Here is a 24508-nt window from a genome sequence, read left to right as displayed (position 1 = left end):
CAATGGCTCCAACCCCCATGACCAACTGGACTACCTTCACCTCTGACAATACCTTGAGGATCATGAAGAGCATCCACTCCAGAGCCCCCTCGGATCCCTTCACTCACCATATCTCATAGAGTTGGCACCTCCATTGCACCTGAACTCTGACACACCATTAACTGCTCCATAAAGTTTGCAACTTTCACAGAAGCCACAAAGCACACAGAGATCAACCCCCTGCTGAAGAAACCTTTGGCCAACCTGACGGACCTCAAGAGCTACAGACCAATCTCTCTGTTCCCCTTCCTAGCCTAAGTCATTGAGAAGGCCATCTATGCCAAACTGACTGAGTTCATCGACACAAAGAACATTCTGGATCACTCTCAATCTAGATTCGGAAGCAATCACAGCACCAAAACCGCTCTCCTCGCCACCACAGACAACATCTGCATCCTCCTTGGCAGAGGCGTTACCGCAGCCCTCATCCTCCTGAACCTCTTATCCTTCTTCAGTACAGTCTCCAACCACACCCTCTGCGCAAGACTCCATGTCACCTGCATCTGCGACAAAGCCCTAGAATCAATTTGCACCTTCCTCCCCGGTTGAATGCAGAGAGTCAGACCTCCACCATTCTACTCAGAACCTACAGAGATCAGCTGTGGAGTGCCTCAAGGATCCTCCCTGAGCCCCACCCTCTTCAACATCTACATGGCCCTGCTTGCAGCAATCTTCAGAAGCCACAGACTCAGCACTGATGACACCAGGTTGATTCTCTCACTCAAGTCCCTACCCACAGCCTCCAAGAGCAACTTACACAACAGATGAAGGATAGCTCCCTCAAGCTTAACTCAGGAAAGACCGAAGTCCTCATTGTGGACTCCACTCCCTCTGACCTCTCTGCCTCTTGGTGGGCTGCAGCGCTTGGAACCCTCCACACCTCAGACCACGTACCACGCTTTAAATCTTAGCATCACCCTGGGTGCCTTCATCTCAATGAACCGCTAAGTCCTTTTCCACCCCCTTTTCTGAATCGTTTTTGGCCACTATAGGTGTGGCAGGGTATACTCAGACATGAGTCCCTTGCTCACTGCACCATCAGGATTCAAGCAAGCCGGGCCGACGACGGCTGAAATGCCAGAAACCGTTCCCCGGAAGCTTTTCTTCCTTCATGATGAAGAATTGGCTTGGTAGTTTAGTCTGCCCTGTTCCCATGATGCAGTGGGCCAGGGACAGACTGATTTGCATATAGCCAGGTTCTGTGCTGGGATGGTGCAGTGAGCTAAATAACGGTGATGGATCCAGCCCTGATCTTTGGACTGGGTAAGAGTGGTCTGCTTAATTCAGACGCTCTGTTCATCACCACCCCCTTTTCTGAATCGTTTTTGGCCACTATAGGTGTGGCAGGGTATACTCAGACATGAGTCCCTTGCTCACTGCACCATCAGGATTCAAGCAAGCCGGGCCGACGACGGCTGAAATGCCAGAAACCGGTCCCCGGAAGCTTGTCTCCTTTCTGGTGAAGAATTGGCTTGGTAGTTTAGTCTGCCCTGTTCCCATGATGTACTGGGCCAGTGACAGACTGATTTGCATATAGCCAGGTTCTGAGCTGGGATGGTGCAGTGAGCTAAATAACGGTGATGGATCAAGCCCTGATCCTTGGACTGGGTAAGAGTGGTCTGCTTAATTCAGACACTCTGTTCATCACCACCCCGTTTTCTGAATCGTTTTTGGCCACTATAAGTGTGGCAGGGTATACTCAGACATGAGTCCCTTGCTCACTGCACCATCAGGATTCAAGCAAGCCGGGCCGACGACGGCTGAAATGCCAGAAACCGGTCCCCGGAAGCTTGTCTCCTTTCTGGTGAAGAATTGGCTTGGTAGTTTAGTCTGCCCTGTTCCCATGATGCACTGGGCCAGGGACAGACTGATTTCCATATAGCCAGGTTCTGAGCTGGAATAGTGCAGTGAGCTAAATAACGGTGATGGATCAAGCCCTGATCTTTGGACTGGGTAAGAGTGGTCTGCTTAATTCAGACACTCTGTTCATCACCACCCCCTTTTCTGAACAGGTGGAGCACAGCCAGCAGCTTTGTCTGCGGGGGAATGTTGGTTGTTCGTTGTGTTGGTACCGTCAGCCTGTGGGCAATGTCGGTCAGGATGCAGAGGATGGTTGTCCTTTGAGCGTGTAGTGGGCAATGACATCCTCTGGTGTTAAGTCTGTGAGGCTGGTGCCTTTTCGGTAGGTCCGCTGTCTTGTCTGCGTTGCCTCATGGTAGTCCGGGGAGTCCGGGGGGGGATCCTGGGGTTGGTGGCGTTGGGTGTTGTGGCCCTCTTGGGTCTCCGAGCTGCATGATCAGTAGCTCCATGACATGTGTTGGTCTTCAGATGTGGCTCCAGGCTGGGCTTCCTTTCATACTGCAGGTTGTCGTCCTGCTTCACACCAGGCTGGTGTTAAATCCCTGCTGCTAACACGCCTTATCGCCTGTTTTTGCATCGCATCGCAGATCTGGCTGGTCGTTGAGAATATCGCAATGTGGTGTTTTCGTGTGATTTTGCAGAGGAAGGCCTACTCTGCATATCATTAGTGTTGTTTGTCGCTCTCATCCGTGGCGTTCTTTTTTGTGGCAGCTATCGCTGGAAAACTGGCGATATCAGCAGTTTGCACCAGCTTGAGAATGGGGCGATAAATCTATCGCCACTTTTGTGGTGCTAACGTGCCAATAAATCGGCGATGAGCCCTTGAGATTATGACCCTTTCACTTGAAACCTTTTTTTTAAAAGAATTTTTTATTGATTTCTCCATCCAACATACCATCAATCCGATATCACATTCAAGACCATTGTGCAGATGATCCAAAAGCCAACTTATAACACAGGAGTAATCAACTCTCAACATTCTTCTACTAACTTCCCTACCCGCCACCCTCTCTACCCCCACCCCCCTTGTCAGTGTGCACTCGTCTACCCCCCTTAACTAGAGAAGCGAAACCCCCTGTGCTCAAATATCTAACTCAAATCAATGGAGAACAACACCATCGCCGGTCTCGGAAGACAGGAAGTTCTGTTTAGTTACTCATGTGTGCTCTGAGCCCCTACCCTGATTCCACAACACTTCTTAACCTAGAGTGTGTGAGCTGACTCCTTTCGGTATGTGCTTAGGTCTCCCCATCCCCATTATACTCCCCAGTGTTCCCCGCTCTAACCTTAATGCCCTGATCTATCCCTGCGTCCCCTTCATCCTCATCAACTTCTACAGGTGGCTGGAGCCCCGCCACTAATGCACCCCACGCTCTCGCTGCTTCCTGTAGGAGAGTAGGGTCTGCAATCCTATGATCACCCAGATTTTTTGCTTTTGTTTCACTGGTTTACGACTTTCTCTGGCTGTGGGCCTGCCAATCAGACCCACAGCCTGGCTGTTCTCTCTCTAAATTACAACATGTACCCTAGGTGCATTTACCAATTGGTACTGGGCCACCTTATCAGACCCTGTAACTCAGGGCATAGGTGTACCCAGGGCTGCCAGGGGCTGCAGCATGTATTATGCCACCCCTGGCTGGCCTCCTAAATTTGACACAACTGGCTGCATGACAGCTGGGGCAAAGTCGTGTAATCACCCTTTGCTGTAGGTGTAGTATACCTATACCTAACCCTAAAATGGACACACAGATTCCTATCAGTCACTCCTATGGCAGGCCTTGACAATCCTGAAGGCAGAGTGCTTGGAATCGTGTGAGATGGTGCTCTGGCATGAGCTGAGCCTGTCTGCAGCTTGCGGAACCAAGTCCTAATAGCTGTTCCATGATATCGCATACCATATACTCTTAAGTGCATTATAATCCTCGCGGTTAAATGCTATCTTTGGTATTGCTTTATCAAAACATGTCGAGTAAGGTGTCATACGAATTGGAATACTAACCCCTCGCCAATTCTGGTGACGGGGTTAGCATTCCACCCTTCTAGAGGGACACGACATGTATGTAACTGTGAACCCCGGTTAAAGTTAAACGAAGCCTCAGCTCCACAAAATGGATGCTGCCACCACAGACACGAGTCTGACCCCCTGCAGCTGGGAGTCCTTCCAGCGAGGGGAGCCTGGACAAAGGGTTTCCTGTCAGGGGCGGTGCTAGCACCGTCCCAGACATGGTTTTGTGTATCCTGGGTAGGCAGGGCTTTTCAGGAAGGTGACTGCTGAGTGGCACCCCGGTGCTCACTACGCATAGGCCAGTCTGAACCAGTTCCAGGGGCACACCAGCCCCTGGCCTGGGGAAGTCCGGCATGGGAGAGGGGTGTAACCACCCCCCTTCCTAGTCCCACCCATAGGCAGGACCTAGTCACCGGGTCAGCCCCCTTTTTAGTATAAAGATGGGAGCGGGCCCCCTGTTCAAATTAGATCATCTTTGGAATCAAGACCCGACTTTCTGCGAAAGGCATCAAGATTTCCTTCTTCAAGATTCTCCCTTGTGGCTAAGGAGTAGTCACCCTGCGTCAAGCGGGCACCATCCTAAGAACACTGCGGTCTGCTGCAAGTCCTTCTTCACGAATCCGACGACCCAGCTTGACGAGACCCGGCTTCCCTGGCACCTCTGACCTCTACTCACCTCTACAGCAAAGCTGAGAACCGTGAGTGCGACGAGACCTCGAGGGACCGACGATCGCCAAGACTGCACGACTTCTTTGCAACAAGCCCACCGTGTGCTCCACTGGTGAGTGCTTTGGGGTCCGAGAAGCCCCAACACTGAGCAGCTCCAGCACCGAAGATCAGCCCTCCAGCCTCTCCACGATCTGCGTGGGGCCCTTCTGCTTTTGCGTGCTCACCGCGCTGTGTGGCTACTAGCCGGCTGGCTTGTGGCCTTCTTCACGACGCCCGACGACATCACTGCTGCTGGTCTGGTTGCTCCAGACTGGCCCTTGCTTCCTTCTTCAAGAGAGGCACCCCGGACCCTCCTGGTCCACTCGAGACGCCATTTTGAGTCCACCGCGTGGGCTTGAATTTGCCAAGGCTTTGTTGCCCAATCCTGGGTCCAGAGACGCCGACAGCTTCAATCTTCGTGGGACAGCTCGCTCCTCCATCCTGGTCGCCGACAACGCCTCCTGGTCCGGGAGATCTGCGAACACAGCGTCACCCACTCACCTAGTCGAGGTGGCTACCATCCGGTGCCCTCCTGGTGCCCACTGACTACTGGCTAGTAGTCTCGAACTTGGTCCCCTCTGCTTTCAGGTGTCATCTTCCTTCGATCCAGGCTTGGATCCATCGAACTCTCTTCACTGGTCGCCTGCCAGCAACTTCTTTCTTCCAGGCTCCTGGTCCGTCTACGAGGATTCCTGACGTCTTTTGAGACCTATGCAGCTGCAGCCCCTGGGCTAGGTAACTTCGGCATTTCGGTGCCCCAGCATAGCCTCACTATCCAAGGGTCAGAATCCACTTTCGTTTTCCTCCTACCAGGTCGGGTTCGCCCGAGAACACTAACTTTGTCATTACTAGCTACCATAGACTTTGTCCCGCATCACGCGTGAGAGTGCACACTCTGCACCCGAGTCCCCTGGGTCTCCTAGAAGTAATCTGAAGATTCTATAGTCAAGTCCTAGCGATTCCTAAGCCTATTAGTACTGTACTTACCTGCTAGTAATTTCGCATTCCACTTTCAGAGTATATGGTTTTCCGTGCCCCTCGGGCATTTGTATATACTGTGCTAACTTAAGTATTTTCGTAAGAGTTTTGTTTTGTGCTTAGTACCCTGTCCTCATAAAGAGTACAGGGCTGTTGTGATTTTAATAAATACACTGTTTATTTTCATAACACTTGTGTGGTGTCCTTTCACTTGGTGTTCAAGGGGTATATGTGTGGTATAACAGCTGGCTTAACACGCCCTCTCGAGTCTTTAGCCTTAGACTGCTCGTATCCACGCTACTAGGATAGCTGGTCTATACGGTTGACTTACAACCAATCATCAATAAGGGTTGCTGGACTGATACATAGTGTTCACTAGAATAGTGAGCACTGCATATCAGGCCACCTTCTCACATTGGTGAGCAGCGGTTGGGATTTGAGCTTGCTGTTGTTTTACCACACGTATCCTAAGAATATCTTGTTGAAAGATCACATAAGTACTGATAGGTACATATAACTTAGCTTAGAATACTCTGAGTTCTACTGAACCAGCTGTTGCAGCTCCTCAAGGCTTAGCACACCTTGGCTGCAACTCTTAGCAAGGGATCAGTAGGCAAACACATAGTGTAGGTAGGTGCATCACTTACACCAAACTAGAAACAGTATGTCAGACAAAGGAGGAAACTCTAAGTCTCCCCTTGTGTCAGTGGACCCTCCACAGGTCCTCCCTTCCAGATATACTGTGCTTAGCTTCCATGAGTTACGACAGGTGTGTACCTCTAGGAAGATTAAGCAGGTGTCTAACCCCACAACTTCCTTTCTGATTGGTCTCTTAGAGACTTATGATGCCAGAAAAGCTGAGAAACTTCTTAGCTCTTCTAATCCAGATGGGAACATGCCTCCCCTTGAGGGAACCAGAGGAGACCCTGACCTAATCCACCTCTCAGCTGAGACTGAAGAGGGGGAGGAGGATGAGGAGCCCTCTGGGGATGAGGCAGATAAGGGACAGGTAGAAGTCAGTAGACTAAACAGGTCCAACTTAAGCAGACATGAGATTAGTACTGGGGGACCCCTGGGACCACTCTCAGGTCAGCTTAACATTGGGAATGGACGAGCCAGATCTCTATCAAGAGGCTCTGGCAGATCCCTTCAAACCAATGGCTCTCACAACTCTTCTCAAAGAGGGATGACTTCCCCTCAGAGGAGAGTGTATGAAGCTAAAGAAAGGGCAGCCAATCTGAGGATTGAAAGGGAAGAACTTGCCCTGGCCAAAGAGAGGCTTGCCTTTGCTAGAGAGCAACAGTTAAGTGGGGTAGTCCCCACTGGTGGCAGCATTGTACCTAGCAATAGGGAAAGGAGTTTTGATACAAAACACCTGGGTAAGATAGTGCCCCCCTTTAAACAAGGGGATGGCATCCACAAATGGATTACTGCTTTGTAGAGAGTTTGCACTGTGCAGGGTGTTCCCCAGAGTCAGTGGGCAGCTATCTTGTGGCTCTCCTTTGAAGGTAAAGGAAGAGACAAGCTCCTCACTACTAGAGTGGAGGATGCTAACAATTACCAAATCTTGAAAAATACACTGATTGATGGGTTTGGCCTAACCACTGAGCAGTACAGGTTGCTGTTCAGGGATACCCAGAAAACTCAGTCTCAGGATTGGTCTGACTTTGTAGATTGTGCCACTAAGGCTTTGGAGGGCTGGTTGCTGGGCAGTAAGGTTACTGATTACACAGGATTGTATAATTTGATCATGAGAGAACAAATTTTAAACAATTGTCAGAACCAGTTGTTGCATCAGCATCTTGTTGACTCAGATCTGACCTCTCCCCAAGAATTGGGAAAGAAGGCAGACAGATGGGTCAGAACAAGAGTTAAACAGAACCAGGGCCAGAATCAAGGTGGTCAGAAGAAAGCAGACCAGAAGGGTAAAGATTCTAAGGGGGAACAAAATGACCAGAAGTCTTCGACAGGTCCCCAACAACCCAAAGAGGGTGGGGGTCAGGCTCCCCAAAAGAAGAAAGAAGGCCAATCTAAAAGGTGGTGCCAATACTGCAAAAGTAAAACTCACTGGTTTAGTGAGTGCACCAAGAAAGGAGGAGGGCAGACTCCTGCCACTGCAGCCCCTAAGGCCCCTGTGCCCCCTAGTACAGTCAGCAGTGGTAGTGCACCTCCCAAGGGTTTAGTAGGGTTAACCCTGGGTTCTGAGGGGAGTGACAACCTAGTTGGCACACTCACTCAGGCTGTCCTTTTTTGTACATGGGATGTGGATATGTCCCCTGATATAAGTCCCAATACTTTGGGCAAATACAGACAGACACCTTTCATTAATGGCAAAATGGCTCAGGCCTATAGGGACACTTGTGCCAGTGTCACAATGGTGACACCTAACTTTGTGGACCCTGGACAGATCATGCCAGGTACAGAATTCCTGGTGACCAATGCAAGCAATGTCACTACCAATCACAGTATGGCAATTGTAGCTTTCTCCTGGGGAGGGGTAACTGGCCAAAAGAAGGTTGTAGTTAGTTCAGACCTCCCAGTGGATTGTTTGTTGGGCAATGATTTGGAGTCATCACAATGGTCAGAAGTGGAGCAGAGGACTCACATGGAAATGTTAGGCTTGCCAGCACATGTGTTTGCTGTGACCAGGTCACAGGTCAGGAAATGCCCCACTGAACAGGTGCTGGATCCTGGAACAATGGACCAGACACCCTCCAAGAAGAAGAGCAGTAGGGTTAAGGCTGTGCCTTCCCCCTTGCCCCAGGTTGTGGATCAAGTCTCAGAGGAGGCTGACCTACAGGAATTGAGGGAAACTGAGCCTAGAGAGTTTGAACTTGATCAAGTTGAATTCTTGGGTTCAGGGGGACCCTCAAGGGAAGACCTGGGGAAGGACCAGTTAGACTTCCCTTCTCTTGAACCCCTCAGACAGCAGGCTGCTGCTGAGGCTGCTGGGAACGCCACAGGTACCCACAAGGTATACTGGGAAGATGGACTCCTGTACACTGAGTCAAGAGACCCCAAGCCTGGCATGACCAGGAGGCTGGTTGTACCCTTGTCTCAGAGAGGTTTCCTCCTTACCTTGGCCCATGAGATTCCCTTAGCAGGTCACTTAGGCCAGACAAAGACTTGGGACAGGCTTGTCTCACACTTTCACTGGCCTCACATGAATGAGGATACCAAGGAGTTTTGTCGCTCCTGTGTCACTTGCCAAGCCAGTGGTAAGTCAGGTGGCACAACAAAGGCCCCCCTTATACCAATGCCTGTGGTGGGGGTGCCCTTTGAAAGAGTGGGGATTGACATTGTTGGTCCAATGGAACCCCAGACAGCATCAGGGCACAAGTTTATACTGGTGGTAGTGGATCATGCCACCAGGTATCCTGAAGCTATTCCACTTAGGACCACTACAGCACCTGTGGTGGCAAGGGCCCTAGTTGGAGTGTTCTCCAGAGTGGGCTTCCCTAAGGAGGTTGTCTCTGACAGAGGTGCAAACTTCATGTCAAGCTACTTAACTGCTATGTGGAAGGAGTGTGGTGTCAACTACAAGTTCACCACACCCTATCATCCACAATGCAATGGGCTTGTTGAAAGGTTCAACAGGACCCTAAAAGGGATGATTCATGGACTACCTGAAAAGCTCAGGCGTAGATGGGATGTCCTGATTCCCTGCCTTCTGTTTGCTTACAGAGAGGTCCCACAAAAGGGGGTTGGCTACAGCCCTTTTGAACTTTTGTATGGGCATCCTGTGAGAGGCCCCCTGTGTTTGGTGAAGGAAGGATGGGAGAGACCTCTCAAAAAGCCTGCAACCAACATAGTGGACTATGTACTTGGTCTCCGCTCCAGGATGGCTGAGTATATGGAGAAGGCATCTGAAAACCTTAAGGCCAGTCAAGAACTTTCAAAAGCTTGGCATGACCAAAAGGCTGTCCTGACAGTTTACCAGCCTGGACAGAAGGTGTGGGTGTTGGAGCCAGTGGCCCCAGCAGCACTCAAAGACAAATGGTCCGGGCCCCACACAATTCTTGAGCAAAAGGGAGAGGTCACCTACCTGGTGGACCTTGGAACTCCCAGGAGCCCCCACAGGGTACTCCATGTCAACAGGCTCAAAGCATATGTCGACAGGAAAGACATGAGCTTGCTCATGGCCATAGATGAGGGACAGGAGGAAGAGAGTGACCCTCTCCCAGACCTGCTCACTCAGAATCCTGATGATGGATCAGTAGATGGTGTTGTCTTTTGTGGCAGCCTCTCTGAACATCAACAGAAAGACTGTAAACAGGTTCTTCAGTCTTTCAGACATATGTTCTCTCTGACACCCAGTCAGACCAATTGGTGCACCCATGAGGTTGACACTGGTGACAGCCTGCCAGTCAAGAGTAAAATCTACAGGCAGCCTAATCATGTTAGAGACTACATAAAAACTGAAGTGCAGAAAATGTTGGAGTTGGGAGTCATTGAACCCTCAGATATCCCTTGGGCAAGTCCAGTAGTTCTAGTGCCAAAACCTCACACCCAGGATGGTAAGAGAGAGATGAGGTTCTGCGTAGACTACAGGGGTCTCAATGCAGTCACTAAGACTGATGCCCATCCAATACCAAGGGCAGATGAACTTATAGATAGATTGGCTTCTGCTAACTACTTAAGTACATTTGACCTGACAGCTGGGTATTGGCAAATCAGGTTAGCTGAGGATGCCAAGCCCAAGACAGCATTTTCAACCCCTGGTGGGCATTATCAATTTGTGGTAATGCCCTTTGGTCTGAAAAATGCACCTGCCACCTTCCAAAGGTTGGTGAATCAAGTCCTCACTGGGCTGGATGACTTCTGTGCAGCATATCTAGATGATATTGCTGTCTTTAGCTCCACCTGGGAGGATCACCTGGTCCACCTGAGGAACGTGTTAGAGGCTCTGCAAGCAGCAGGCCTCACTATCAAGGCCACCAAGTGCCAGATAGGGCAGACACAGGTTGTATACCTGGGCCACCTTGTAGGTGGAGGCCAGGTTCAGCCACTGGAGTGCAAAATACAGTCAATCAGGGACTGGGCTCCTCCAACCACCCAGACTCAGGTTCGAGCTTTCTTGGGCCTGACTGGATACTACAGAAAGTTTGTCAGGAACTATGGTTCAATTGTGACACCATTAAATGAACTGACAAGTAAGAAAATGCCAAAAAAGGTTCAGTGGACAGCAGGCTGTCAAAAAGCATTCGATGACCTAAAGCAGGCCATGTGCACAGCACCTATCCTTAAGAGTCCAGACTACTCCAAACCATTCATTGTCCAAACAGATGCTTCTGAGTTGGGTGTGGGAGCTGTTCTATCTCAACTGAATTTTGATGGTCAAGACCAGCCCATTGCTTTTATAAGCAGAAGGCTGACCCCCAGAGAGAAGAATTGGTCAGCTATTGAGAGAGAGGCCTTTGCTGTGGTTTGGGCCATGAAGAAGCTGAGGCCATACTTGTTTGGCACTCACTTTAAAGATTCAGACCGACCATAAGCCCCTCTTGTGGCTAAATCAGATGAAGGGTGAAAACCCCAAACTGCTTAGGTGGTCCATTTCCCTACAGGGGATGGACTTTACAGTGGAACATAGACCTGGTACTGATCATGGCAATGCCGATGGGCTCTCCAGATATTTCCACTTAGAACAAGAAGACTCACCTGGTCAAGGTTAGCTTATTGTCCCAAAGTTGGGGGGGGGGTCATGTAGGAGAGTAGGGTCTGCAATCCTATGATCACCCAGATTTTTTGCTTTTGTTTCACTGGTTTACGACTTTCTCTGGCTGTGGGCCTGCCAATCAGACCCACAGCCTGACTGTTCTCTCTCTAAATTACAACATGTACCCTAGGTGCATTTACCAATTGGTACTGGGCCACCTTATCAGACCCTGTAACTCAGGGCATAGGTGTACCCAGGGCTGCCAGGGGCTGCAGCATGTATTATGCCACCCCTGGCAGGCCTCCTAAATTTGACACAACTGGCTGCATGACAGCTGGGGCAAAGTCGTGTAATCACCCTTTGCTGTAGGTGTAGTATACCTATACCTAACCCTAAAATGGACACACAGATTCCTATCAGTCACTCCTATGGCAGGCCTTGACAATCCTGAAGGCAGAGTGCTTGGAATCGTGTGAGATGGTGCTCTGGCATGAGCTGAGCCTGTCTGCAGCTTGCGGAACCAAGTCCTAATAGCTGTTCCATGATATCGCATACCATATACTCTTAAGTGCATTATAATCCTCGCGTTTAAATGCTATCTTTGGTATTGCTTTATCAAAACATGTTGAGTAAGGTGTCATACGAATTGGAATACTAACCCCTCGCCAATTCTGGCGACGGGGTTAGCATTCCACCCTTCTAGAGGGACACAACATGTATGTAACTGTGAACCCCGGTTAAAGTTAAACGAAGCCTCAGCTCCACAAAATGGATGCTGCCACCACAGACACGTGTCTGACCCCCTGCAGCTGGGAGTCCTTCCAGCGAGGGGAGCCTGGACAAAGGGTTTCCTGTCAGGGGCGGTGCTAGCACCGTCCCAGACATGGTTTTGTGTATCCTGGGTAGGCAGGGCTTTTCAGGAAGGCGACTGCTGAGTGGCACCCCGGTGCTCACTACGCATAGGCCAGTCTGAACCAGTTCCAGGGGCACACCAGCCCCTGGCCTGGGGAAGTCCGGCATGGGAGAGGGGTGTAACCACCCCCCTTCCTAGTCCCACCCATAGGCAGGACCTAGTCACCGGGTCAGCCCCCTTTTTAGTATAAAGATGGGAGCGGGCCCCCTGTTCAAATTAGATCATCTTTGGAATCAAGACCCGACTTTCTGCGAAAGGCATCAAGATTTCCTTCTTCAAGATTCTCCCTTGTGGCTAAGGAGTAGTCACCCTGCGTCAAGCGGGCACCATCCTAAGAACACTGCGGTCTGCTGCAAGTCCTTCTTCACGAATCCGACGACCCAGCTCGACGAGACCCGGCTTCCCTGGCACCTCTGACCTCTACTCACCTCTACAGCAAAGCTGAGAACCGTGAGTGCGACGAGACCTCGAGGGACCGACGATCGCCAAGACTGCACGACTTCTTTGCAACAAGCCCACCGTGTGCTCCACTGGTGAGTGCTTTGGGGTCCGAGAAGCCCCAACCCTGAGCAGCTCCAGCACCGAAGATCAGCCCTCCAGCATCTCCACGATCTGCGTGGGCCCCTTCTGCTTTTGCGTGCTCACCGCGCTGTGTGGCTACTAGCCGGCTGGCTTGTGGCCTTCTTCACAACGCCCGACGACATCACTGCTGCTGGTCTGGTTGCTCCAGACTGGCCCTTGCTTCCTTCTTCAAGAGAGGCACCTCGGACCCTCCTGGTCCACTCCAGACGCCATTTTGAGTCCACCGCGTGGGCTTGAATTTGCCAAGGCTTTGTTGCCCAATCCTGGGTCCAGCGACGCCGACAGCTTCAATCTTCGTGGGACAGCTCGCTCCTCCATCCTGGTCGCCGACAACGCCTCCTGGTCCGGGAGATCTGCGAACACAGCGTCACCCACTCACCTAGTCGAGGTGGCTACCATCCGGTGCCCTCCTGGTGCCCACTGACTACTGGCTAGTAGTCTCGAACTTGGTCCCCTCTGCTTTCAGGTGTCATCTTCCTTCGATCCAGGCTTGGATCCATCGAACTCTCTTCACTGGTCGCCTGCCAGCAACTTCTTTCTTCCAGGCTCCTGGTCCGTCTACGAGGATTCCCGACGTCTTTTGAGACCTATGCAGCTGCAGCCCCTGGGCTAGGTAACTTCGGCATTTCGGTGCCCCAGCATAGCCTCACTATCCAAGGGTCAGAATCCACTTTCGTTTTCCTCCTACCAGGTCGGGTTCGCCCGAGAACACTAACTTTGTCATTACTAGCTACCATAGACTTTGTCCCGCATCACGCGTGAGAGTGCACACTCTGCACCCGAGTCCCCTGGGTCTCCTAGAAGTAATCTGAAGATTCTATAGTCAAGTCCTAGCGATTCCTAAGCCTATTAGTACTGTACTTACCTGCTAGTAATTTCGCATTCCACTTTCAGAGTATATGGTTTTCCGTGCCCCTCGGGCATTTGTATATACTGTGCTAACTTAAGTATTTTCGTAAGAGTTTTGTTTTGTGCTTAGTACCCTGTCCTCATAAAGAGTACAGGGCTGTTGTGATTTTAATAAATACACTGTTTATTTTCATAACACTTGTGTGGTGTCCTTTCACTTGGTGTTCAAGGGGTATATGTGTGGTATAACAGCTGGCTTAACACGCCCTCTCGGGTCTTTAGCCTTAGACTGCTCGTATCCACGCTACTAGGATAGCTGGTCTATAAGGTTGACTTACAACCAATCATCAATAAGCGTTGCTGGACTGATACATAGTGTTCACTAGAATAGTGAGCACTGCATATCAGGCCACCTTCTCACACTTCCCACGCCTTATCATTAGAGGTGCGCCTGGCTAGTTGTAGACGAGGGGTCCCTTCGCTGCTCGCCCAATTCAAGAAACTCCCCCTCCATCTTTGAAATCTAGGTCCCGCTCTCGTTTTCCAATGCATGGTGAGCTCCCTCTTCGCCATTATCAACCCCAAATCGTAAAACTTGCTAGTAATTTTTGTGTTGGGGGTGTGTGGAAACCAAAGCAAAAGGCAAGTTCCCATCTCCACTTCCAGCGCCCGCTCCATTACCCGGTTCAAACATGTCACCACTTCCGTCCAATAAGAACCCAGTCCCGCGCAGAACCAAAACATATAACCAAAATCAGCACCTTCTGCGTTGCACTTAGGGCACAGTGATTGAGTTCCCCTGAAATATTGTTGAATTTTAACCGATGTTAGATAGGCCCTGTGTAAAGTAAAAAATGGAACCAGTTGAAACCTGGCGTTGTGCGTACCCTTCCAGGCCCTCCTCGGTAGCTATGGCCATGTGGTCTCAGGTATGGGCTTGCCAAGGACCTCCTCCCACTTGCCCTTTAGCTTATCCAGGGGTGAAAGCCTTTCCGTGTACAGTCGCCTATACAGGCAGGTGATAGCCTTGAATGTGCCCGCTGCCATAGTGACATATTGACAGCCCAACAATGTTCGGGGTTCCGACATTCCCATCCTCCACTGTTTCTGGATTCCCTTCACAAGGGCAGCGTGTAATAAGTAATCCCCCCTCGGCAAATCAAAGGCACTCTGCAAACCTTGGAAAGGTAACAGGGTGCCGTCCCTGTATAAGTCCCCAATCATGTGGATCCCGCGCTCCTCCCAACCGGCCAGCGCTGACTAATCTCTTCCATGCGGGAGGGCGGTGCACATGCCCAAGAAAATTTCTGGGGCCTACGGGTCGGCAAACTCCGCTCGTTTCTGGCTTCGCAGCCAGCACAGGCGGAGGGTGCGCTCTTCAAGAGTGAGTTGGTTCAGCCTAATTTTTTGCCGAAGCACTATGAATGACAGCACATGGCGGGGAATAACTCTACCCTGTGGCCCTTCCGGGCCTCTAAACTCACGCGCTACAGCTTGTGTAAGCCATTGCAGCTGTGCCGCTCTAATACCTGTCTAAATCTGGGACCGCCAACCCCCCCTCCTCTCTCGGCAGCATCAGGGTGTTCAGCGCTACCCGCCTTCTGCCTGAGCCCCAAATAAACCCTGTCACCAGCGCCCGGAGCGTCTTGAAAAAGGACAACCCAATTTTGCGAGTCCCTAATGTAATAGCAACTCGCAAACTAGGGTTAGAGACTCGCTATTAGGAAGGGTCTTTCCAAGGGCGTCACTTCCTAGTAGTGACTCTAAACCCTATGTGAGATTGTTCTGCGACCGCATTTACGGTCGCAAAAGACTCGCAGTTTACCACCCCCTTTAAGACGGTGGTAAACCATTCACAAATGGGAAGGGGTCCCTAGGGGACCACTCACCCTTTGTAAATGGGTGTGCAAAAATTTTTAAGAGCAGGCAGTGGTCACAGGGACCACTACCTGCCCTTAAAAAATCCTGTTTCCCATTTTAAGGAAAACGGCTGCATTTAAAAGAAAGAACTGCTTTATTGACAGCAGTCCAAGACATGGTGGTTTTTTGACCCAAGCAGGCCACCATCCCTAGGAGTGCCAGCTATTCCCAATGTTTTTCAGTTTGGCGGTGGGTTGAAAGATACTGCGTCGTCTTGCAAGTTTCCATGGAGTGACTTCTTTCGAAAAAGAAACACTATAGATGCGTCACCTATCATAGTGAGCACTTGACAGTCTGTTTGGACATAAAGATCATGAACTGGATCTGACCATGTACACTGGAATTAAACGTCATCGTTTTTGAGTAATTGCGGATTTTAAGAAAATTTGGGGACAAACCGAAGCTTGTGATTGGGAGTAATTTCAATTGTGGAAAGAAACTACATTAATTTGAAGTAATATTGGATGATATAACTATCTGGGTACATTCGCGACAACCTTTTCGATTGGGGTACTTTGACTACTGCCCTGAGGAAACCCTATTCCGGGTGAAACGTTTTGGCTGCACTGGCTGCATTATTTCATCGCCTTACATCGTGTGTGGTCCGAGTATCCATTAAAGGATCAGATATAGCATCACTGAAGAGTCCGGATCGCTTGTCTTGCATTTGTGAATTACAAAACGCTTATGTTGCCTCTTTGCGCTTTTTGTTGTTTTTTGTTGTTTCCCCAGCAGGCCACCATCCCTGGGAGTGCCAGCCATTCCCAATGGGGTTGGAAATTGCGACAGACTCATTAATATGCATGAGGCATGCAATTCGCTACCCCATTAGAAGTCGCAAACAGTGTATCTGAGACTGTTGTACATTGATGTTTGTGACTGGCAAATTGCAAATCGCAATTTAATGCAGTTTGTGAGTTGCAAACATCAATGGTCGTACATCTGACCCACAGTATCCAGCAGAAATTACCGAAGGTAAGTCACTTTTCCTTCAAACACGTTGTACAATGATGACCCAGACCTGATAACATAGGATTCAAAAGATAAAGAAGTTGATCTTTCCTTTTGTTTGTGACCAGCCAGTGATTTGCTGTAGAAATTAATAGCTACTGCTTCCCTGTGTAACGTAATATAGTATTTCCATTGTTTTATTTTAAAGCAAAAGCTACCTGAAGAAACGGGGCCAACTTCAGTTGAGAAACCAGATGAATCGTTGTACCCCAAACCAATCATTAATTCCATAAACAGAGAAATACATAAAGATCACAAAGAGAAAGTCGAAGAGGTAAGAAAATGGAGAATCATGGTAGCATTACATCTGTTCTCATTTGGTAAGTATATCTTAAACATCTTTGTCTCTCTCTCTAATTGTATTTATATATATACACACACACACATATATATGTATATATATATATATATATATATATATATATATATATATATATATATATATATATATATATATATATATATATATATATATATATATATATATCTCAAGTCCAGTTTCCCCGTTAGAGGAGTTAAGTCTCCATGCACTCCCGGATATTCTTTTTTCCAATTACAGCCATACACCAAAGTTGGTAGATCGGTTTAGATTTATTTTCGTTTGTCAGCAACGGAGACCTTGCTCACAGGAAACCTGTGAGCAAGGTCTCCGTAGAGACCGAAACGCGTCAGGTGGTGCTGGTTTGCTGACAAACGAAAATAAATCTAAACCGATCTACCAACTTTGGTGTATGGCTGTAATTGGAGAAAAGAATATCCGGGAGTGCATGGAGACTTAACTCCTCTAATGGGGAAACTGGACTTGATTTAATCGCGGCTTGGTTCTGCCGCGCTCCGTGTGCACCGCCATAGAGCGCCTGGCGGCCCGCCCTGTGGACTAAACGGAAAGGAATATATATATATATATATATATATATATATATATATATATATACATACATATATATATATATATATATATATATATATGTATATATATATTAAAGAGTATTGAAAACTTTCAGTCTTCGTGTGTTGGCTCTTCTGTCAAAATACGGGCAACTTTTGGTGGATATATATATATAATTATATATATGTATATATATTCTTCCAGTTCCCAAGTACACCAGTACAGCACGCACGAAAAACTTTTCAGCCAAAGTTTTTTTGGGTTTCTTTAACATAAAAGACGTGTTACGGCGACTACCTTTGTCAATTTCACACGGCATCCCGAGACAGCGATATTTAAATCAAATGTCAGAGTAATTCATTGGATGCTCATACTGAGGTACAACCACAATAAACAAAGGACTCGCCGGATGGGTTTCAAGTACATTTCAGCCATCTTGGAACGTGCAAATTCTGTTAGTAATATATAGGTAAGTGTAACTAAAATTTCATTTTGCAAAAGTGCATCTATGTACATATATACATATTTACACAAATTTATATACAAAATCATGATGCCCTGTATGGGCCCAAGTTATACAATCTTTCCTTCCTTGGGTTGTCGAGTGGTAATTGAATTAAAATATGTATAGCCAAATACAGCCCTGAATGGGCATGTTACCTAGACAATCATGATTAACATCATCATTCTAAACTTTGTACCAATGAATTAAATATATACATTTGTATGAACTTTACAAATCATAAAGGATTACTTCATGCTTGAAATTCAAAACTCAACTTTACAAATGGGGACACAACTATAATAGATTTCAGTCTATTTGTGAACAAATCGAGAATTCAAATTCTAATAGAACTCATACCAGGTATGACAGTTATGACATTTATCCCACAGGATGCCCAGTATCTATAATCATATACAAGTGTTACAAGCATTTATGCAAGATCAAAGGTACACAGCTAGTTCCTCACCACTATTAAGTCACTGAGTTATTTTGCATGACGATGATGTAATGAGATTTCAATCTGCGGAGTCTGAGTAATCGATCTCCTGCGCCAGAGTTGCTAGGTACTTGGTCCAGACAGTAGAAGCGTAATAGGTCCCTATTACTACAATGGTGGACCTCAAAATGGCGAGCGACCGGATATGACTCATCTCTATTTGAGATCGCTCGCATGTGTTCAAGGATCCTGATCTTGGTACGATGTATGGTACTACCAATGTACCTGAGTCCACACGGACTTACCAAGCAGTGGACCGTGTAGCTGGTGTTACAATGCATACATTTTGAACTGTTTTGGGTGTCTTTGTCCCAGGTACCTCAAGTGATAGGACCTTGTTGCTGTTTTTGCATGCCTTGCACTTTTTGCAAGGATGAAAGCCTTTTATTGGGCCCAAATGAGCATAACCTTTTTGTAAGGAGTAGTGACTCTGGATCAGATAGTCTCTTGCCTTGCCTTTCTGAAAGATAGTAAGGGTGTTTTTGCTAACTCATCTCTGATAACTGGATCGGATTTGAGGAGATGCCAGTTTTATCTCAGACTTTGTCTCAAATGATTATGGTTACTGAAGTAATCAATGATCAATCTACACTCTGTATTTTGAGTTGACTTTGCTTGCTCTCTTCTCTGGGTAGTTCTAGAGATCCCCCATATCAAGACTGTTCTGTCTTTCATGTTTACCTTGTGTCTGGCGTCTAGCACAACTTTTGTATAGTAACCTCGTGTGTGAAATCTCGCTGCGCTATCGTTTGCTGCTGCTTGGAAGTCACACTCTCTTGTACAGTTCCTCTTGATTCTTAGCATTTCGCCAAATGGTATGCTTTTTTAAAGTTTATCCAAGTGACAACTGCTAGAATGTAAGACGGAATTACCCGCCGTGGGTTTTCTATGGAGGACTGTACATAGTTTCCCCTCTAAAACGAAAACTTGCAGATCCAAAACGTTCACTGAGATCTTACTGATCTCTCCACTAAACTTCAAATTCAAACTATTCCTGTTCAGAATCTTAACATAGCAGATTTTTCTGTTCCATTGTACATGATGAATAAAACATCTATATTCCGGTTCCAGCTGACCACTTTGTTAGTCCACTCCTGATTGGCATCTGACCAGGCCACCTGCTTTTCCCACCAGCCAACGAAAAGGTTTGCATAACTGGGGCGAAGCAGGTTCCAATGGCTGTGCCCTGTGTTTGTCTGAACAGCTGTTCTGAAAAAGGAAAATGTTATTGGTTGGACTGTATCTTACAAATTCTAGGATCATGCAGTTATGTTCGATATATTTGACAGAGCGCCCTTTTAGAAAATATTCAATGGCTTCCAAACCTTTCTCATGATTGATACTGGTGTATAAACTGAAAATATCTAAAGTGATCATCACAAAATCTGATTACCAGGTTATGCCTTCAATTCTTTTAAAAAAGTATGTCGTGTCCTGAATGTACGAGGTCAGTTCAATTACAAAATTAAACAGAAAGAAATAAATAAATGTAGACATGTCCTCAGTTATAGCTCCCTTTGAGGATATAATTGAGTGCCCCGGAGGGTTCACATTTTCCTTGTGCAATTTTGGAGGATGGTAAAATGTCAGAATAACCGGAAGTTTACAGTTGAGAAATGTATACTCATCATCCAACATACCTTTATTCTTCCATTTCATAATCAGATGTCTGTATATATATATATATATATATATATATATATATATATATATATTCAGTAACGCTGGTAGTCCCAAATGAGTCGCACACGAGACAGCAGAGAAAGGTTACCAGCCTTTTTAATTTCAGGTACGGAAGTACAGCAGTGGCAGGTTGTAGTGTACAGCTTCCCCTTCAAGCCTGACGCGTTTCGAGTTTCCTCTTCCTCAGAGGCTGCCGGGAAAGTTCGTGCAGTGGCGGGCAGGCATACCCCCAATTAAATGCTTTGTTACGCCCCATGGCGATATACAGGAATTCTGGGATATGTAGTGCCCAAATGTTCTCCCTCAAATTGTGGCGCACTTATAACTGCTGAATTGGAGCCCTCAGGTGAGCCCCCGCCACGGTGTTCTTCCTCAATCCTGCTCTGTTGCTCCACAAGGAGGTGAGTCCATCCTCGTGGCCCCTTCAAGATTGCAGGTTGGTGCGGTACTCGGCGGATGGGTGTCCGCCCTTTATATTCAGTAACGCTGGTAGTCCCAAATGAGTCGCACACGAGACAGCAGAGAAAGGTTACCAGCCTTTTTAATTTCAGGTACGGAAGTACAGCAGTGGCAGGTTGTAGTGTACAGCTTCCCCTTCAAGCCTGACGCGTTTCGAGTTTCCTCTTCCTCAGAGGCTGCCGGGAAAGTTCGTGCAGTGGCGGGCAGGCATACCCCCAATTAAATGCTTTGTTACGCCCCATGGCGATATACAGGAATTCTGGGATATGTAGTGCCCAAATGTTCTCCCTCAAATTGTGGCGCACTTATAACTGCTGAATTGGAGCCCTCAGGTGAGCCCCCGCCACGGTGTTCTTCCTCAATCCTGCTCTGTTGCTCCACAAGGAGGTGAGTCCATCCTCGTGGCCCCTTCAAGATTGCAGGTTGGTGCGGTACTCGGCGGATGGGTGTCCGCCCTTTATATTCAGTAACGCTGGTAGTCCCAAATGAGTCGCACACGAGACAGCAGAGAAAGGTTACCAGCCTTTTTAATTTCAGGTACGGAAGTACAGCAGTGGCAGGTTGTAGTGTACAGCTTCCCCTTCAAGCCTGACGCGTTTCGAGTTTCCTCTTCCTCAGAGGCTGCCGGGAAAGTTCGTGCAGTGGCGGGCAGGCATACCCCCAATTAAATGCTTTGTTACGCCCCATGGCGATATACAGGAATTCTGGGATATGTAGTGCTCAAATGTTCTCCCTCAAATTGTGGCGCACTTATAACTGCTGAATTGGAGCCCTCAGGTGAGCCCCCGCCACGGTGTTCTTCCTCAATCCTGCTCTGTTGCTCCACAAGGAGGTGAGTCCATCCTCGTGGCCCCTTCAAGATTGCAGGTTGGTGCGGTACTCGGCGGATGGGTGTCCGCCCTTTATATTCAGTAACGCTGGTAGTCCCAAATGAGTCGCACACGAGACAGCAGAGAAAGGTTACCAGCCTTTTTAATTTCAGGTACGGAAGTACAGCAGTGGCAGGTTGTAGTGTACAGCTTCCCCTTCAAGCCTGATGCGTTTCGAGTTTCCTCTTCCTCAGAGGCTGCCGGGAAAGTTTGTGCAGTGGCGGGCAGGCATACCCCCAATTAAATGCTTTGTTACGCCCCATGGCGATATACAGGAATTCTGGGATATGTAGTGCCCAAATGTTCTCCCTCAAATTGTGGCGCACTTATAACTGCTGAATTGGAGCCCTCAGGTGAGCCCCCGCCACGGTGTTCTTCCTCAATCCTGCTCTGTTGCTCCACAAGGAGGTGAGTCCATCCTCGTGGCCCCTTCAAGATTGCAGGTTGGTGCGGTACTCGGCGGATGGGTGTCCGCCCTTTATATTCAGTAACGCTGGTAGTCCCAAATGAGTCGCACACGAGACAGCAGAGAAAGGTTACCAGCCTTTTTAATTTCAGGTACGGAAGTACAGCAGTGGCAGGTTGTAGTGTACAGCTTCCCCTTCAAGCCTGACGCGTTTCGAGTTTCCTCTTCCTCAGAGGCTGCCGGGAAAGTTCGTGCAGTGGCGGGCAGGCATACCCCCAATTAAATGCTTTGTTACGCCCCATGGCGATATACAGGAATTCTGGGATATGTAGTGCCCAAATGTTCTCCCTCAAATTGTGGCGCACTTATAACTGCTGAATTGGAGCCCTCAGGTGAGCCCCCGCCACGGTGTTCTTCCTCAATCCTGCTCTGTTGCTCCACAAGGAGGTGAGTCCATCCTCGTGGCCCCTTCAAGATTGCAGGTTGGTGCGGTACTCGGCGGATGGGTGTCCGCCCTTTATATTCAGTAACGCTGGTAGTCCCAAATGAGTCGCACACGAGACAGCAGAGAAAGGTTACCAGCCTTTTTAATTTCAGGTACGGAAGTACAGCAGTGGCAGGTTGTAGTGTACAGCTTCCCCTTCAAGCCTGACGCGTTTCGAGTTTCCTCTTCCTCAGAGGCTGCCGGGAAAGTTCGTGCAGTGGCGGGCAGGCATACCCCCAATTAAATGCTTTGTTACGCCCCATGGCGATATACAGGAATTCTGGGATATGTAGTGCCCAAATGTTCTCCCTCAAATTGTGGCGCACTTATAACTGCTGAATTGGAGCCCTCAGGTGAGCCCCCGCCACGGTGTTCTTCCTCAATCCTGCTCTGTTGCTCCACAAGGAGGTGAGTCCATCCTCGTGGCCCCTTCAAGATTGCAGGTTGGTGCGGTACTCGGCGGATGGGTGTCCGCCCTTTATATTCAGTAACGCTGGTAGTCCCAAATGAGTCGCACACGAGACAGCAGAGAAAGGTTACCAGCCTTTTTAATTTCAGGTACGGAAGTACAGCAGTGGCAGGTTGTAGTGTACAGCTTCCCCTTCAAGCCTGACGCGTTTCGAGTTTCCTCTTCCTCAGAGGCTGCCGGGAAAGTTCGTGCAGTGGCGGGCAGGCATACCCCCAATTAAATGCTTTGTTACGCCCCATGGCGATATACAGGAATTCTGGGATATGTAGTGCCCAAATGTTCTCCCTCAAATTGTGGCGCACTTATAACTGCTGAATTGGAGCCCTCAGGTGAGCCCCCGCCACGGTGTTCTTCCTCAATCCTGCTCTGTTGCTCCACAAGGAGGTGAGTCCATCCTCGTGGCCCCTTCAAGATTGCAGGTTGGTGCGGTACTCGGCGGATGGGTGTCCGCCCTTTATATTCAGTAACGCTGGTAGTCCCAAATGAGTCGCACATGAGACAGCAGAGAAAGGTTACCAGCCTTTTTAATTTCAGGTACGGAAGTACAGCAGTGGCAGGTTGTAGTGTACAGCTTCCCCTTCAAGCCTGACGCGTTTCGAGTTTCCTCTTCCTGCCTTGTGGCGTAACAAAGCATTTAATTGGGGGTATGCCTGCCCGCCACTGCACGAACTTTCCCGGCAGCCTCTGAGGAAGAGGAAACTCGAAACGCGTCAGGCTTGAAGGGGAAGCTGTACACTACAACCTGCCACTGCTGTACTTCCGTACCTGAAATTAAAAAGGCTGGTAACCTTTCTCTGCTGTCTCGTGTGCGACTCATTTGGGACTACCAGCGTTACTGAATATAAAGGGCGGACACCCATCCGCCGAGTACCGCAAATGAATATTTAAATAATATCCCCCCAGGTTGAAGAAGACCAATTGTCATATGGGAATAGGACGAGGCCATGTGGCGTACACAGAAGAATCCTGTGTAGATTGAAAATAACATCAGCAATAATAAACCAAAAAACATTTGTAAATGACATGTGAATCACGATTAGGGGAGTACACATGTCAAAAGATACTAACCCCCGAGCCTAAGAGAAGTTGAAGGTTGGTCACAAGAAGACCACAAAGAACCCGATAAACGTGTTAAGACATAATTACACTTTGACTTACTCCAATATGGATTAGAGGTCTCCCGGCACGGTAACACAGGTTCAAAACAACGATACGCGAGACCAGACGCGTAATGATCGTTTTTAAAGGCCATTTCACGCATTGTGTTCCAATTAGCTAAATAACAGTGATGGATCAAGCCCTGATCTTTGGGCTGGGTAAGAGTGGTCTGCTTAATTCAGACACTCTGCTCATCACCACCCCCTTTTCTGAATCATTTTTGTCCACCATAAGCGTGGAAGGGTATACTCAGATGTGAGTCCCTAGCTCATTGCACCATCAGGATTCAAGCAAGCCGGGCCGAAGACGGCTGAAATGCCAGAAACCGGTCCCCGGTAGCTTGTTTCCTTCCCAGTATAAGAATTGGCTTGGTAGTTTGGTCTGCCCTGTTCCCATGATGCACTGGGCCAGGGTCAGACTAATTTGCATATAGCCAAGTTCTGAGCTGGGATGGTGCAGTGAGCTAAAAAACGGTGATGGCTCAAGCCCTGATCTTTGGACTGGGTAAGAGTGGTCTGCTTAATTCAGACACTCTGTTCATCACCACCCCCTTTTCTGAATCATTTTTG

At 48.4% G+C, this 24508-nt stretch overlaps 1 protein-coding gene across 1 annotated transcript in view; it reads left to right on the top strand.

Moving 5' to 3' along the window:
• LOC147734664 (uncharacterized) overlaps positions 1–24508 on the top strand; it is a 5992067-nt gene that overhangs the window by 3500625 nt on the left and 2466934 nt on the right. Inside the window, exon 22 of the mRNA XM_086952471.1 lies at positions 16670–16795. Within this exon, the coding sequence (XP_086808597.1) occupies positions 16670–16795 (126 nt within the window). The remainder of the gene's footprint in view (positions 1–16669; positions 16796–24508) is intronic.

This window comes from Lissotriton vulgaris, chromosome 1_2 (assembly GCF_964263255.1).
Source record: "Lissotriton vulgaris chromosome 1_2, aLisVul1.2, whole genome shotgun sequence".
NCBI classification, from domain to species: domain Eukaryota; kingdom Metazoa; phylum Chordata; class Amphibia; order Caudata; family Salamandridae; genus Lissotriton; species Lissotriton vulgaris.
Note: the sequence above shows the minus strand (reverse complement) of the source record. Positions and strands in the feature narration are given on the sequence as shown.